The 14,350-nt window shown below is 43.1% G+C and overlaps 1 protein-coding gene across 1 annotated transcript in view; it reads right to left on the bottom strand.

Annotated features, from left to right (window-relative positions):
* Positions 1-14,350, bottom strand: part of ANXA11 (annexin A11) — a 93,318-nt gene that overhangs the window by 16,839 nt on the left and 62,129 nt on the right. Inside the window, exons 5-10 of the mRNA XM_077453991.1 lie at positions 13,213-13,297; positions 9,996-10,090; positions 5,493-5,606; positions 5,320-5,410; positions 3,970-4,049; positions 2,111-2,167 (exon numbers count right to left, since the gene is read on the bottom strand). Of these exons, the coding sequence (XP_077310117.1) occupies positions 2,111-2,167; positions 3,970-4,049; positions 5,320-5,410; positions 5,493-5,606; positions 9,996-10,090; positions 13,213-13,297 (522 nt within the window). The remainder of the gene's footprint in view (positions 1-2,110; positions 2,168-3,969; positions 4,050-5,319; positions 5,411-5,492; positions 5,607-9,995; positions 10,091-13,212; positions 13,298-14,350) is intronic.

The following is a 14,350-nucleotide window of genomic DNA, read 5'->3' as shown; positions in this document are numbered from 1 at the left end:
CTTTCAATCCCGGTATTTGAATGCACCCAAGGATGCACAGGTGCACAGCCTATGGTAGGCTGAAATACGCTGTGGCTGCACAAGGCTAAACTTTGTAATGAGTGGTACTCTCAATTAGCACACTATGGCATCCCATACATTAATTAGTCCCTGAAAGTATGGTTGGCCTAAACGCAAGTACCATTAACCACTTGCTACCCAGGCCAATTCTGATACTTCGCTCTTACGTGTAAAAATTATTTTTTTGCTAGAAAATTACTCAGAACCCCCAAACATTATATAGAAACCCTAGGGAATAAAATGGTGGTCGTTTTAATTTTGCACAGTATTTGTGCAGTAATTTTTCAAATGCATTTTGTTTGGAAGAAAAAAAAAAGCCAGTAAAGTTAGCATAATGCGAAAGATAATGTTACGCTGAGTAAACAGATACCCAACATGTCACGCTGTAAAATTAAAATTTAAAAACACCAGTGGAATCGTGCCAAACTTCAGTAACTAAACATCCCCATAGGCGACGCTTTAAACATTTTTACAGGTAACCCGTTTACAGTTACATAGGAGGTCTAGTTCTCGAATTATTGTTCTCGCTCTAACATTCGAGACGATATTGAATGTTGTAGTTTGAATGTTGTTTACATATGTGGGTGCAACCTACATATGCATTTGCTTCTGTGCACGAGCACGCGGGGACGGGGGTGCTTTAAACGATTTATTTTTTATTGTTTATTTTACTTTTATTTTTTTATTTTGACACTTTCTTTTTTTTAAATGTAAACATCCCTTGTAATAGGAATAGTGTGTGACAGGTCTTTACAGCAAGATCTGGGGTCAATAAGTCCCCAGAGCTCGCCTCTAGGCTGGGAAGCCCGAAAAAAACCCCCCAAAAAACGATCCTGGCTTCACAGCCAAGGTGGCGGCATTTTTTCAAATGCAGAGGGTGGGCGTGACGTCCTAACATCGTGCCGACCTCTGAATGATCATAGAGACATCCGGCCCGTCGGATTCTCTATGGTAAACTTCCAGAACGGTCCGAGTCCTTCTCCCATTCTCTTTTAAAGATCGTGCCGGGAGAAGCACCAGATGGTGGCAGGAGGGGCGACATCCCCTCCCGCTGCCTGTAAGTATGATCAAGCGGCTGAACAGCCACTACTATTGTTCTGACAGTGCAGGGAATTGCCAGCTCTAAAAGAAGATATCTAAATAATGGCCATAACTGCAGGCATCATTCAGATATCCCCCACAGAATGTCGACAACGTCCTATGACGAGATATAGAGATAGAGATAAAATATATATATATATATATATATATATATATATATAATCACAAAAAGGGTGGATCAATGAGCAGCCATGGCATCTGGACTGCTGTTGAGCCAGCTAACGAGCTACAAAGGATACATGGCTTCTCTGCTCCCGCTCAGCTGCCCCGCTCCCAAAGAACAGCAATCGATGGATAATGGTCCCCTCAAAAGTGCAGGGTCGCAGGATGCCTTTTTAGAACTCTTCTTTAGTTCAGGCTGAAGAAGAGTAGGACTTCTCGAAAGGAGTCCTGCGACCCTGCACTTATGAGTGGACCACCATCCATTGAGTGCCGTCCTTTGGGAGCGAGGCAGCCGGGAAGCCAGGCATCCTGTGTAGCTCATCACCAGTTAGCTAGCTCCACAGCAGTCCGGATGCTATGGCTGTTCATCCACCCAGCCTTCCCAGGATTACTGTGCGATGCAGTGGGCTTGCTTTCCCTTGTAATATATGTGCTTTTTATATAACCTTTGTAAGTATATACTATTTCGTTGTTTTACTAAAGCCTTGGATTTTACTACTACACTAGAGGTCTGCGCTGTGTAAATATTTTTGTTTCAGAAGTTTTAAGGGTTCTCTATGTGCAGTTTACTCTATTGTAGGCAGGCTACTTTGAGGATCAAAGCAATTCTAAAGATCTACTGAATGGCAGCAGCAAACCTAGTGTAGACAGGGGATACTAAGGCCAAAACACCCTTGCTTGTAGTACAGATGTGATGCAGTATTGCGTGAAAACTAGCTTTTCATGTTACATACTGTTGTTGGTCTTTATGGGAGGGGGAATATTACTTGTGTTGTATGATGCTCACCTGTACATCGCGTTGGACCAGGGACATGTCTACATTACTGCTCTCATCTCTGTTGCCCTGTAAAGAAATAGAGCAAGTTCCCAATTTAAAAAAAAAACACAACTTGATATTGTAACAAAAAAATAAAATGTAATATTGTGCAGATTACCAGTTCTTAGATAGTGGCTGAATTCATATTTTCAGCCTCTTTTCCTTTATATTCATCCAATAGTCCTGCTAATAGCACAAAGTCTGTCCCTGGGTGCTTCACTCATTCCCTTACTTATATATCTATGGAGGGAGCCATAGATCATGTCACACAGGCTGAACTTCAAGCATGTCTGCCTTTGTTCATTTCCATTACATGGAAAACCGGGGGGGGGGGGGGGGGATTAGTATTTTACACAAAAAAAACAATATTGTTTAATACTTCCAGTTCAACTCACATGAGATGACAATGGCACTGTATTTTTGGAAATCAACTGGTATTTTTTATATTTGCTAAAAATATTTTTTAGCCTGAAAAATCAAAATCAAAATGCAACCACCACATCGAAGGACTATATATTACATTTTTTGTTCTGTTTAAAAACGAAACCCCTCAAAATCGGTATACTGGCTATCCATGCAGTCCTGCCGCACACACATTAATTATATGGTTGCCTGACAAGGGGAGGATTATGATTTTGAACAATGAAATCCCTGTGTATAGCTTCCTTCGATATTGAATTACAGGCTCTCATTTGACTAATTCCATCATATCAAATAATTATCTCACTGCCTTCTTCAGCGTATGAACAAACAAGAGGTCTTTCCTGGGCCAAGTGTTTGTGCTTATGTCCAAATTCGGAATAAAATGTGATGGTGCAAGGGGCATCTGCCCTCGAAGGTCTAGGTGTAATAGAGTGGCCCCTCTCCAATAACACAGGAAAGCTGCAAAGTCAGAAACGCATATTGTAGATAGATGGTTAGACAGACATCCAGAGATCACCAGGAGTTCAGCCATTATTTTAGTATTCATCTTCAGTGCGGCCAGTAGTAATTTCTTTTGGTGTGGGAGGGGGGGGGGGGCAGCAAACAATGCCACCCTCCACCCTGGTTGGTCAGGTCTGGTACACTTACACCATCTATGGTGGGCAGCGCTTCTCCTGGGCTTCAGCGGCGGCTTCCCTTACTCGGCGGCGACAGCTTTTGCTCCATGGGCATTGCGGCAACTTCTGTTTCCTCTCTCCTCCTCCGCAGCCAACCGGGACTCTTCTCTTTTTAGCCAATCGGAAAATGGGTCTCAGACCTGCTTCTGATTGGCCGGATTGAGGATCAGCGTTTCAATAGTGAATATTCATTTGCTGTTGTAACACCTGGGTGGGCTCCTGGCGCAATGCCCTGCGCCACAAGCTCACCCTATTTTAAAGCCCATTAGAGCCTCTGGCCCCGCTGCTGTAATTCACGCGCCCGGCGTCCTGAAAGGGGCCAGACGCATGAATAGGGGGTGGCGGTGTCCTGTCAAAATAGCGGCCATGGACAGAGCATGGGGTGGTGGCTCTGAATAGAGGGGACGGAGCTCCGGTACCCCTAATGGATGGGCTGCCATTGTTCATCTCATTGATCTAAATTTTACCAAAGCTACATGTAAGTGTTAGGCACAATGGTTCTGCACTTGAAACACTATGCTAAAAACTACAAAGGCCTACAATTATAGCTGAGCCAATGATATTATGGACTCCGTAAGAACACCAAAACCAGTCACCAATGCTGATATGATACAGGATATAAAGTAGTCATCTCTGCTATTCTGGGGTGGATGACATGTCATTCTAGAAAGAGATGCAATAAATACCATTTCTAGATTTTCTCAGTTAATAAGCAAATTGTACAATTACCTGACACAGTGAAACAAGTAGCCGCTCAAAGTGGCCAGAAGTATCACTCTTCAGTGCTTGCTCCAGGGTCTTCTTAAACTCTGAAGAAGAAACACACAAAAAATAAAGTCAATTGTCATATAAAACTCTGTTTTCAAACTGAGAATGTAAGAGATTCAGATGCAACATGCCATTAGCCTTTCTGCTGTCCTCATTTATGGCCAGGCTTTAAAAGGACACTGTCACTACAAGGTTGATACAGAAATGAAACCTGCCTGGAAAAGATGCTATATACTTACCTTTCTGGCAGTCCCTGTGTTCAGACTCCCCTGCAGGAATTCAACATTTCTAAATGTGTGAATACTTGCTCCCCCTGCTGCATGCTGTATATGGATCCCACTGGCTCATACGTCATTGCAGGACGGGATGAACCACAGCAAAGGAAGGGGACATACCCAGAAACCTTGGCAAAACAAATATGCAGAGCCTGCCAAAATGAATGTCCTATGAAAATTATCAGGAGTATTGTCATCACATAAGATCAGTAATAGGGTGACGGGGAGAGCAAGGATCCATCCCATAATTCTAGCTGTACAGAGATAGCTGTGGAAGAGAAGCCCCTGTTGGTAGAGCAGGCAAAGCTGTTAGTGGTGGGGAAAAATCTTGGATGGTGACCACATGCACGCTGTGAAGAAGTCTGGGGAATGTCTTCTGGGTACTCACCAGGTGAATGGTGGCTAAGCAACGCGTTTTGCAGGGGATCGCCATTCTCAAGCCTTACGTGTCTCCTAGCAACCATCCCCAGCCTCTTGGCTACCCAGAAAAAGCTCCCCAGGCCTCTCCACAGTGTGCACAATTTCAGACTGTAGCCTCACCTTGCTGTGCAGCCACCATTCAGGATTTTACAACACTGTTGACAGCTCTCTCCTCCTCTGACAAGAGTTGTTTCTCTGCCATAGCCATCCCAGTACAGCTAAAGCTATGGGCTGGATCCTCGCTCTCCCCACCACCCTGTAAGTGACCTTATGTAGTGACACTACTCCTGACCATTTGAGGATATTCCTTGCATCAGACGTTGATTTTTTTTATCTGGTATGGTTTAATAGGCTTTCCCCCAGCCATCTGATAGCCCTGGGTTGTGGGACTACCCTTTTCACCTCCATCTTGTCATCTTCCTCAACAGTCTGATTGCACCAATCTATTGCTTTTGCAATATTGTGATTATACCCAGAAGTGGAATCTGAAGACATGGCTGCTAGAAAAGTAAGTATATAACATCTGGTTAGATGGGCACAGTGTTCATAGAGAGCAAAGCACTGATAATGATAATTGCATGTATCGTCACTGTATTTATAAGATATAATCACTCACCTGTTTTGTATACACTGTTGATTTCATGTATCTGCTGATTTGTCCGAGATGAAAGAATTTCAATTAGACATTCCTCGTCTGTACCAGCACCCTGGTGGGAAAAAAAAAAAAATAGTGACCAATTCTGTGCACTGAATTTCTGCTATATTCACAGGACAGAGATTGCCACTTACTTTTATTGCTTCATAAAGCTCATATGCATCATACAAAGCTGGTGGTTTCATCATAGCCAGGATTGTCTTTTCAAAGTTTCCAGAGATCTCAGACTTCAAGTCCTTTATCAAATCCTATCAACAAAGATGTAATAATACAGTTTACAGGAAAATGTAAAATACCTCTAGAAACTATGAATTTATGCAGTTACTTTGCCTTACAAAATAATTAAAAACCAATCACCCCACAAGTAAATATTGCCACACTGAGCGACCACCCCATTGTTGACAAACCAGTACAACAAAGCTGTGATGATTTGGGGAGCCAAATGCTTCTATACGGTCTATGTCTAACCTAACCACGCCAATTGAGCTGGAATATCCTGGGAATTACCATTTTAACCACTAACTATTTACTGGATTGCTGTAAGTTTTTAGCAACCTTTTCGCAAAATAAAATAGTTTTACGGTTTTACACTATGTGGACCCCTTTTCTCTTCCTAATTAGTCACATCTGAGGAACATCAGAGGTTTGTTTGGCCAGTCATGTCAAGTTACCTTCCTTTCCGGTCTAACCACTGAGGGATTCGCTTTGAGTGCTGGATCATTATTTAAACGCCTGTCTAGACTGCTATACCGCGGAGTCTAGAGATCTGGTAAGCTCACATCCTGTTTATTATCACGGTGGAGGGTGCACATCCATCTAAACAATCACATTTCTTTGGACATTACTACAATGAACTTTTTTTTTTTCATCTGCCACTATGCACTTTAGTGTTCAAGCACTATATGGACTATTTTTTTTAATGATTTACTTTGAACTTCATTTGTTTAGCACTGCAATTTTTATTATGTACGGTATGTCTTTGCACAATTGGTTTTGTAGTGATATGGCAAGCAGATTTTTTCACTTAGGTTATTATCACCGGCACAGAAACATTTATCTTTTGCAATATATACACACACGATCTACACACACAGTGGGGAAAATACAATTTGATCCTCTGCAGATTTTGTAGGTTTGACGGGTCTATAATTTTTATCATAGGTGTATTTTATATGATAGAGTCTGAATATCAACCAAAAATCACATAAAACACATAAAACAAATTCTATAAATTAAGTTGCGGTTCAGTGAGTAAAATAAGTATTTGATCCCCAAGAAAAACATGACTTGTACTTGGTGGAGAAACCCTTGTTGGCAAGCACAGAGTTAAGATGTTTTTTGTAGTTGTTGACCAGGTCTGAACACATCTCAGGAGGGATTTTGGTCCACTCTTTACAGATCTTCTCTAAATGCTTAAGGTTTCTTGGCTGTCTCTGGGCAACTCGCAGTTTCAGCTCCCTCCATAAATTTTCTATAGGATTAAGGTCTGGAGACTGGCTAGGCCACTCCATGACCTTAACTTGCTTCTTTTTGAGCCACTCCTTTGTTGCCTTGGCGGTATGTTTCAGGTCATTGTCATGCAGAAGACACATTCGCCACCCATCTTCAGCATTCTGGCTGAGGGAAGAAGGTTCTCATCCAAGATTTTACAATACATGGCCCCAACCATTGGCCCCTCAATGCGGCAACGTTGGTCTGTACCTTTAGCAGCGAAACAGCCACAAAGCATCATGTTTCCACCTCCGTGCTTGACTGTAGGGATAGTTTTCTTAGGGTCATAGTCAAAATTGTTCTTCCTCCAAACACGGCCAGTCGAGTTAATGCCAAAGTGTTCAATTTTGGTCTCATCTGACCACAGGACTTTCTCACAATCCTTCTCTGGATAATTTAGATGTTCATTGGCATGACTGTGCATGTGCCTTCTTGAGGAGGGGGACTTGCAGTGTTTGGAGGAAGAAAAATGCTGGATATGACCCTAAGAACACCATCCCTATAGTTGAGCATGGAGGTGGAAACATTATGCTTTGGGGCTGTTTGTCTGCTAAAGGTACCGACTTTGCCGCATTGAGGAACCAATAGATGGGGCCATATACTGTAAAATCTTGGATGAAAACCTTCTTCCCTCAGCCAGAACACTGAAGATGGGTCATGGATGGATCTTCCAGTATGACAATGATCCAAAACAGAGCCAAGGCAACACAGGAGTGGCTCAGGAAGAAGCACATTAAGGTCACGGAGTGGCTTAGTCAGTCTTCAAACCTTAATCCTACAGAAAAGTTATGGAGGGAACTGAAACTTCACGTTGCAGCGACAGCCAAGAAAAATTAAGGATTTAGAGAAGGTCTGTAATGAAGATCAGACCAAAATCCCTCCTGAGATGTGTGCAAAACTGGTAACCAACTATAAGTAACTTCTTACCACTATGCTTGTCAACAAGGGATTCTCCGCCAAGTTCCAAGTCATAGTTTGCTTATGGATCAAATACTTATTTTACTCAGTGAACTGCAGCTCAATAATTTATATTATATATATATATCCATATCCACAATGGGACTGATGTCACTGGTGAGGTATGACATTGCTCAGTGTCTCCGAGTCACCAGCTAGGATTCTCTGTACCCCCCCCCCACCTGGAGATGTCTACTTACCCCACTTCACCTCCGGGAGACCTTCCCACAGCACCTTCAGAAATTGCTAAAACAAATCCCTTAACACCTCCCCTGGGGGCCCCTGAAGGGCTGCAGGCTCCAGATTTTGTGTCACTTGGCTTTGCCCTCCCAGATCTAAGTCCCCCCCCCCAAAGCCCCCTGACTACCCCCTCCACCCTGCATGCTATGCCCTGCTGCTGAGCTCCTTTCCCATTACAGCACTCTATACTGTTCCTCCTCCTAAGGGCTGAAATCACATTCCTTTACAGCACAGCCAGTTAGCCATGATCTGCTCAGGGTGCATCTGCCTACTGCAACTACACCGCCATTCCGACCAGAGAATTTCACAGGTCAGAAGGGCAACATAAAAGCCAGATACACCCTGTGAGGCCTGACTGTGTGTAAAGCAATGTGATTTCAGCCCTGTGTAGTGTGGGTGAGGGCTGTATACAGTGCTGGTATAGGAAAGGAGCTCTGCCAAGTGACCTGCCAGGCGTCCCTGTCCTCTGATGTAAAGAGGAACTCTAGGAACTCAAAACTCTTGTTTACAAACTATTTTATTTGGTACAAAAAGCTTTGACATATGCCATAGAAAGGTATAATACAGGTATTTTACACAAAAGATAAAATAAGAAAAACTTTTTGATATATTTGTGTTTTAGTATTTTGAAATTATATTATTGTACATTATGCATATTGTAAATACATAACTCTACTAATGCTTTTCTGATATATTGTTATTCAGCGTTGAAAAAAAGATTGGTATCATTTTGCCATGGTTCCCATTTTTTGTTATAGAAATGATTAGTGTTCAACTCTAGTAGTTGGGGGGGGGGGATTAATGGTGTGACTAACTATATACCTTATTTAGGAATTAAACCAAGTAACATATATATTGAATCATGCAATATAATGAGTCTACACAGAAAATATAACAAGCACTTAAAATTGTAGCAAAAGGCACTAAATAAATATTTGGTTATCCAACTTGGATGTGTTCCATAGTCATGTGGATCTATAATCTAGTTAAAAAAATGTATATAACCTGTTGTGTTTGGCAAGTAGTACCACCAAACACAACCCATTCAAGTGATCGGGAACACGCTGCAAATGCAAAGTAATGCGCACAGCTTTGGAATCGGGCAGCAAGCTCTCACCGTTTAAGACAAACCTTCAGGAGGCAACATTGCATCCAAGCTACCTGTTAAATGTGTCTGAAAAGCGATCCACTGCATATCACTTTTTAGCCCTTGTACACACGGTCGGAGAATCCGTTGGAATGTGTCCTATCGGACCGTGTCGTTGGATAATCCGACTGTGTGTGGTATGCATCGGACTGATTCCGTCGGAATATCCGTCGGACCCAATTTTCCAACATGTTGGAAATATTTCCCGACCAACTGGTTTGATCGGACATACTCCGATCATGTGTAGAGAATTTTGATCGGACCAAGTGCCACGCATGCTCAGATCAAATTCCTACATCAAAGCTATTGGCTACTAGCCTGAACGTAGTCCCATCGTAACGAAATTACGTCATCACGTTCTGAATGATCGGATTTTTCGACAACTTAGTCCGACCGTGTGTATGCAACAGTTTCGGACAAGATCCGACGGACAAAATCCCACGGACAAAATCCGACGGATTTGGTTGTCGAAATCTCCGACCGTGTATACAGGGACTTAGAGGGGTAGAAACACACTACACATGTAAAGAGCCCTAAAAATAATGTGCCTAGCAGTCATTGTTATGTGAGACCCATATCTGGATGTTGGGCCTTTGCAGGGGAGTGTAGTGAGGTAAAAACCCATGTACCTGATGGGAATTATGATAGCAGCTGTATTATTTTGGATTCCTGATACCAAATACAAATTTTAACATTGGACTCCGTGAACACCAGCCTAAATGTACCATTTGCATAGCTTACAGTTTGATAAAACAGTTATTGCAATATAGATGCGAAGAGACAAGACTAACTTCAGAATTACCTTTCCATAGGCAGTTTTGAAGGACAAGCTGATCTGCTGCCTCTGTTTGTTTGACCGGCTTCCCAGACATTCAATGATGGCCTTCTCATCGGTTCCTAACATTCCAAGGGTTTGATTAGACACCAGTTAATGTGACATGACACTGACCTACACTCAGTTTGTACTGTACAGTGCCTTGAAAAAGTATTCATACCCCTTGACATTTTCCACATTTTATAATTTTAAAAAACGTAAATCTGTTTTATGTGATAGATCAACACGAAGTGGTAGATAATTGTGAAGTTGAAGGAAAATAAAATGGTTTTCATTTTTTTTTTTTACAAATAAATATCTGAACAGTGTGGTGTGCATTTGTATTCAGCCCCCTTCACTGCTCCATGAGATGGTCAAAGTTTGGAAAAGGTTTATAACCTAACCTGCTTTAACCTTTTCACTGCCAGGTCCGTACGGACCTACTGAAGTGCCTGCAGGTGGCCAAGTCTGTAGCCACTAACATCCACCTAAAACTACTCCCCCACTCCCTTACTAGCCCCTTCACCCCCCCCCCTCTCCCCCTCACATGATCCGACCCCCCCAAGCAAACCCCATCCCCTGCAGCTACCATCATTAGCCAGCATCCCTCTTCCACTCCCGCCGGCTTCAGGTGCTGCATGGGGCTTAGGGGGGGTCCAGATGTATCCCCCCCCTTCATTCTAATCACCCCCCCATACTGCCCCTGCACCCCCCGGTCCATGGCCACGCCGAGCGGCATTCCTCCTTCCTTCCCACGGCTTCTCCCTGCACTCATCTCCACAATCAGTCAGGCTGGGGAGTGTGGCAGTGGGGGAGCGTGGGATGAACATGGGGCTTGGTAAACATGTGTTTACCAAGCTCCCCCCTGTAGTAGAGTGTACAGAGAGATTATATCCAAACAAGGTGGAGATAAATTGGGATACTTACTACATAGCCTCAAGGCCAGGTCCAGTATCCACCACAGAAGACAGGGGTAACAGGCATGATGTCTCCTCCGGGGGTTGAGACGGGGTAACCCTGCAAGGATGGAGAACAGTGCCCGGAGCCCATCACGGTGGTCATAGCATGATCCAATAGACTGTGTGTGCACGAAAAGTACATAATGTTCCTGGAGAAAATGTGTCAAAAAGGGATTAATTAAATGTGTAAAACTAATGTGGCAAAATATCTGTGTTCTCACAATGGGACTACATGAGGGGATGTATGTGAAATAAAACCAAGTAGAGGGTAAAAAAAAAAAAAAAAAAGCATACCAAAAGAGGATGGCTGATCTCCCAGCGAAGAGGATAACCTGTGTGTGGGATCAGTGTGTGCTTCCTTGTGATTGAGTCAAGCAAATGAACCACTGGCTGCTCCAAGGCTACTATATACTCCCATTCCCAGGGAGGGGCCCCGTCAACGTCATGCCTGATTGGCCAATTTGCACCAAGGAGGTGGAGAGGAGATTCCAAGCTGCATGTGGAGCAGCCATCAGCAGTGAGTCTCCACCCATCTCGTGCGTGGCTAAGGATGGTAAAAAAAAAAAAAAACATTTAAATTAACGTCGATGACACCTTCAATTGTGGCATGGAAGCATGACACCGATCAGCAGGAGGCCAAGCCATGCCCCATGCTTTGACGCCGCAACTGGTGGTATCATCGACGTTGATTTAACTTCTTTTTTTTCATCCTTATCCAGTTTTGGTATTTTTTTTTTTACCCTCTACTTGGTTTTATTTCACATACACCTCCTCATGTAGTCCCATTGTGGGAACACATATTTTTACACATTATTTTTACACATTTAATGAATCCCTTTTTGACACATTTTCTCCAGGAACATTATGCACTTTTCATACGCACATGGTCTATTGGATGATGCTGTGACCACCATGCTGGGCTCCGGGCACTGTTCTCCATCCTTGGAGAGTTCCCCTGTCTCAACCCCGGGGGGAGACATCATGCCTGTTAACCCTGTCTTCTTTGGTGGATACCAGACCTGGTCTTGAGACTGTGTATAAGTATACCAATTTATCTCCACCTTGTTGGGATATAATCTCTCTGTCCTCCCTTATTCTAAGGGCATTATCATTAACCCCGTCCAATTCCTTTCCAGTATATTACTTCATAACACTCCTGATGAATGGCTGTAATGCCAGAAAACGCGTTGAGTGCCACTAGATGCCCAAAGGTATCTGTTCTTAGAATACATGTTTTTTTTATTTATCTTATCATGTACATTTATTATGTCTAATTTATATTTATATTGCATGCTATGTAGCAGCATATTTAGTGTAAGTCATGTGACTACCTATACATTTGATACAATATTTTTCTTCAATGTAATAATAAATCATGTACTGTAACTTCAACTTTATGTTGTTTTTGTCCATATGTGACATGGCGGTCGCCTCATTTAAAGTCCCACAGCTCTCTTTCTATAAACGAATTTCGGGATGGAGGTTGCCATGTGTGGTATTAGTGTGTGTGCCAGGTCACATCCAATTTACTGTTTGTATTAGAGCGGGCACAAGCAGCGATCACTACAGATCGCTCCTAGGTGTCCCACTGACAGCTGATACATAGTAACATGTGAGGTTACTATATATCAGACTGTCATTTTATGAATGAGGAATCTCTATACCGATTCCTCATTTTATTCAAGTAAAGTGCTGCAGAGAAAAGGACTTTGTCTCAAAAAGAGATATGGGTGTCTGCTTAGACCTCTGATATCTCACCAAAGATTCCTCCCCCCAAAAAATTTTTTGTGGGGGGACAGCAATTCCCCCGCACTCATCCCTCCTCGGCTTCCTTGGGAGAATTCGGGAGGGTTTGGGGTGCCATGCTCTGTGCCCCGAGCCCAACCTTTTTCAAGCCAATTAGAGCCTCAGGCTCTAATCATGTGGTTTAAACATTGTCCATGTCTTTTGGACTCCAGCAATGTAACTCCGCTCTACACCCTCTGTCACCTCCAACATGAGGTCTCACGTGGTCTCTTATTTATATGATCCAGAATACTGCATGAGAAAAACCAACTCCCCTGCTTGTCATCATAATGCCAACTATTTTTCAGTCAGGTACTCAGGAGAGGAGACCTTGCCACTGGCCGATCCAAGACATCGTTTATCTCAGGGTAATTCAACCAGTAAGTAAAGAAAACTGTAGCAGAGATAAGGTAAAGGAAATGGAACAATCTAGAAACTTATGATGTACTTTAACATCTTACCAAATCCTTTCATGGCCTTTCTGAGCACCTCTGCATCTCTGAGGGCATCAAAGTTTGGTGCATCGGAAATGGTACCCTTTCCAGCCTAAACAAAAAACAGAAAATTTGTCAGGTCATCGTTTTATCCATGTTATCAAAGCAGCATGCTACAATGGGAGGGAAATTACATGATTGCCTGCTTATCTATATACATAGAAAACCAGGTAATAGAAAGTGCATCCACTCCATATACAGAAGAAATAGTCTCCACATTGCACGTCACCAATGAAGAGACTCGCCCTTTGATCACCAGAAATTAACAAAATCTCTCATGCAGACAGCAATAAAATAGCAGTTTCTGTTACAAGGAACAGTTAAAACCGTGGCAGTTTTTTTTTTCTAATTGGGTGCCTTCTGGGAAAATTTATTTTACTTCCTGTGTGATCACCAAGGCTTTTTTTTTCCAGCGGGAACGCGGGGGAACACAGTTCCGGCACCTCCAGCACTGAATGCATGTAATAGAGTGGGGTGTGCTGGAGGGTCTATTGATGTTGGCTGCTGGGGGATCTATTATCACTTGTGGGGATCTGATTTTGTGTGAGGGTCTATTATTGCTGATGGGGAGTCTATTGTTGCTGAAAGGCATCTACTATTGAGGGAGAGGTCTATTTTTACTGGCTGCTGGAGGATCTATTGATGCTGGCTGTTGGGAGATCTGTTGCTGCTGGGGGGGGGGGGGGGGTTCTAATGTTGCCTGGGTGGATATTTTGTTGTGGGTGGTTCACTGTTGCTGCACTGAATCTATTGTTGTTGGGGTGGAGTCCATTGTTGCTGGGAGAGTCTATTGTTGTGTGGGAATCTATTGCTGGGAGACTATTGTGTGTGGATCTATTGCTGGGAGACTATTGTTGTGTGGGGATCTATTGCTGGGAGTCTATTGTTGCTGGCTGGGGGATCTATTTTACTGCTTTTCTTTTTATCATTAACATGTTCCATACAAAAGATTAAGCACCACAAAATGATACTTGGTTCTGTATTCTCTAAAAGGGTCAGTACTCGTAGGTGGGTAAGGGGTGGAATCAAGGGACGGTGGTCAGAGGTGGGTAGGGGGCAGAGACAAGGGGTGACTCAGACGGGGGGAGTTCTTGCACCTATTCTC

The sequence above is a fragment of the Lithobates pipiens genome, unplaced genomic scaffold (genome assembly GCF_037356315.1).
Source record: "Lithobates pipiens isolate NorthernLeopardFrog02 unplaced genomic scaffold, aLitPip1_a1.2 Scaffold_25, whole genome shotgun sequence".
Classification (NCBI taxonomy): domain Eukaryota; kingdom Metazoa; phylum Chordata; class Amphibia; order Anura; family Ranidae; genus Lithobates; species Lithobates pipiens.
The sequence above is the reverse complement of the archived record's forward strand: the minus strand, read 5'-3'. Positions and strand labels throughout refer to the sequence as shown.